This window comes from Gavialis gangeticus, unplaced genomic scaffold (assembly GCF_001723915.1).
Source record: "Gavialis gangeticus isolate Ggan-Ray unplaced genomic scaffold, GavGan_comp1, whole genome shotgun sequence".
Taxonomy (NCBI): Eukaryota; Metazoa; Chordata; order Crocodylia; family Gavialidae; genus Gavialis; species Gavialis gangeticus.
The window spans coordinates 31,495,584-31,497,646 of NW_017728997.1; the positions used below are offsets into that span (position 1 = coordinate 31,495,584).

At 38.9% G+C, this 2,063-nt stretch overlaps 1 protein-coding gene across 7 annotated transcripts in view; it reads left to right on the forward strand.

Annotated features, from left to right (window-relative positions):
- Positions 1–1,536: 1,536 nt before the first annotated feature.
- The window catches only part of BICD2 (BICD cargo adaptor 2), a 90,908-nt gene continuing 90,381 nt past the window's right edge, over positions 1,537–2,063 (forward strand). For all 7 annotated transcript variants that reach the window (XM_019505023.1, XM_019505024.1, XM_019505025.1 and 4 more), the window contains exon 1: positions 1,537–1,755. In XM_019505023.1, the coding sequence (XP_019360568.1) occupies positions 1,645–1,755 (111 nt within the window). In that variant the 5' untranslated portion in view covers positions 1,537–1,644. The remainder of the gene's footprint in view (positions 1,756–2,063) is intronic.

The following is a 2,063-nucleotide window of genomic DNA, read 5'->3' on the forward strand; positions in this document are numbered from 1 at the left end:
CATTTTACTGGGTGAGTGGACACTGGAGCATCCTTCTCCATAATAGGTCTAGGTCTCCAAATAAATACAGGGTTGGGAAAGATTAATGTTAATTCTTTGGGGTGTAAGGAGAGGCTTATATGAGTTTTTGCTATCTATCCCGTTAACGTTTATGGAGATCTTGGATATTAGGCTTTTAATCTGCTTTATACAGCTGAAACTTATTTGACAGGAACTTGCACAGATGGTGCTTTACATTCTGTATGAAATGTGGTGCTTTTTAAATTTTCCTTGGGTTAATTCCGTGAATTTGGTCAGAATTTCCTCAATGGATATTTGTCTCCTGTTTCTCTGATTTTGCTTATCTGAAATTGAATTCAATCTGAGCTGTAAGTGGGTGTCTTCAATACTAGAGAGAGCAGACAATATAGGTAATCATCTGTTTCACCCTGGTGTATTCAACAATTACTGTATCAGTAAATGTTTCCTGCCTAATATGCAGCAGTAACAAAGTACAGGAACCTGTTTATGTTAGGAGCACATTTCCTTTTGTGGCTGTGATAAGACACATTCATACAACTAGAGAAGAAATAGTTTTCTTAATTTTACAGTTGACTGGAGAGAGCCTTGTGAGGAGACAGTAGTTTGCCCTTGACCTGGATTAAAGCATAGTATTAATATTAGCTATGAAAACTGTTATTTGTGGGACTAACATCCTAAAAACAGTTCTGGCACTTGGAAGACCTCACATTCATCTTGGCATGGAATGAGAATGGACTACTGTACAAACATACAGAAGTTTAAAGATAGCATTCATTAATCTCCATGACTTAAGTCCATGTGTCAGGCAGTTTGTTACCAGTGTTATACCTAGTTAATATATTAGGAAAGCCTTTGCCTTATAATATCTATTAGTGAAAGCCATTTAATGGGCTCTAAAAATAAATGGTGCCTTCTAAGGTTCATCAAATCTATAAGGGAAATGCCCACATCTCAGAGCAGAATCTTTCTGTTGGAAATATTAAGAAACAGCATAAAACTATTAGCATAAATTTTCTCATTATTGAATCTTTGCAATAGTGGATCTGATGATCAGATAATAGGTGGTGGGAAACTGAGACCTTGATTCAGCAAAGCACTTAAGAACATACATAAGTCCTACTGGAGTTAGTGTAGGTGAAACAATACCTGGTCCTTCACCAAAGCAAATGCATGTGAAGTTCTAAATGCATGCTTTATGCATCATAAATCAGTTATTAGCAGCAACCTTGGGGCCATATCCTGCCCACAGTAGAGAATCTATATGGACCAGCATGTGTTCTATTCCAAGTTCAAAGCCTCTCTGTACATAGTCAGATTCTTAGTTGGTATAAACTAGTATAGCTCCATTGAAGATGAGGATCTTTTCCATAATGCACAGTGATTTGGTGCAAGAAAAGATTATTTGTATGTTTATTTTGCAACTGGCAAACAGAAGAATACTTTTTGGAACTATTAAAATGGCAGTAAGGGTCTTGCAAGATCTATGTTTGATTACTCAAAGATGCATTTTTCTCATCCTAGGCTTTTGGGCAGGCCCATACCAACCACAAGAAGGTAGCAGCAGATGGAGAGAGCAGAGAGGAGACCTTGATTCAGGAGTCAGCTACCAAAGAAGAGTACTACATGAAAAAAGTGATGGAGCTGCAGACGGAGCTCAAGCAACTGCGGAATGTCCTTGCCAACACCCAGTCTGAAAATGAGCGCCTTAATTCTGTTGCACAGGAGCTGAAAGAGGTAAGGGGGAATGATTAATGTACAACCTCAGGTGAATTGCAAGAATGCTTTCTTCCACTGTGAAACCTAGAGCTTCTGCTTTGTAATGGTGATCTATTCCAGGATCAAGATTTGCTCTATTCTTAAGGTCCTTAGCAGGTCAGTGACTCTCCTTGGGGACTGGAATAAAGCAGTGTACTTAAGCAAGAGACAGGAAAGTCACTTGGCTCAAGCAGGAGGAGCCTTCTGATTTGAATTCTGCTGGACTACCACCCTGTGTTACTATTTCAACATTAACGTTGGTGAATTGCATCAGTGTGTGGTGGTGG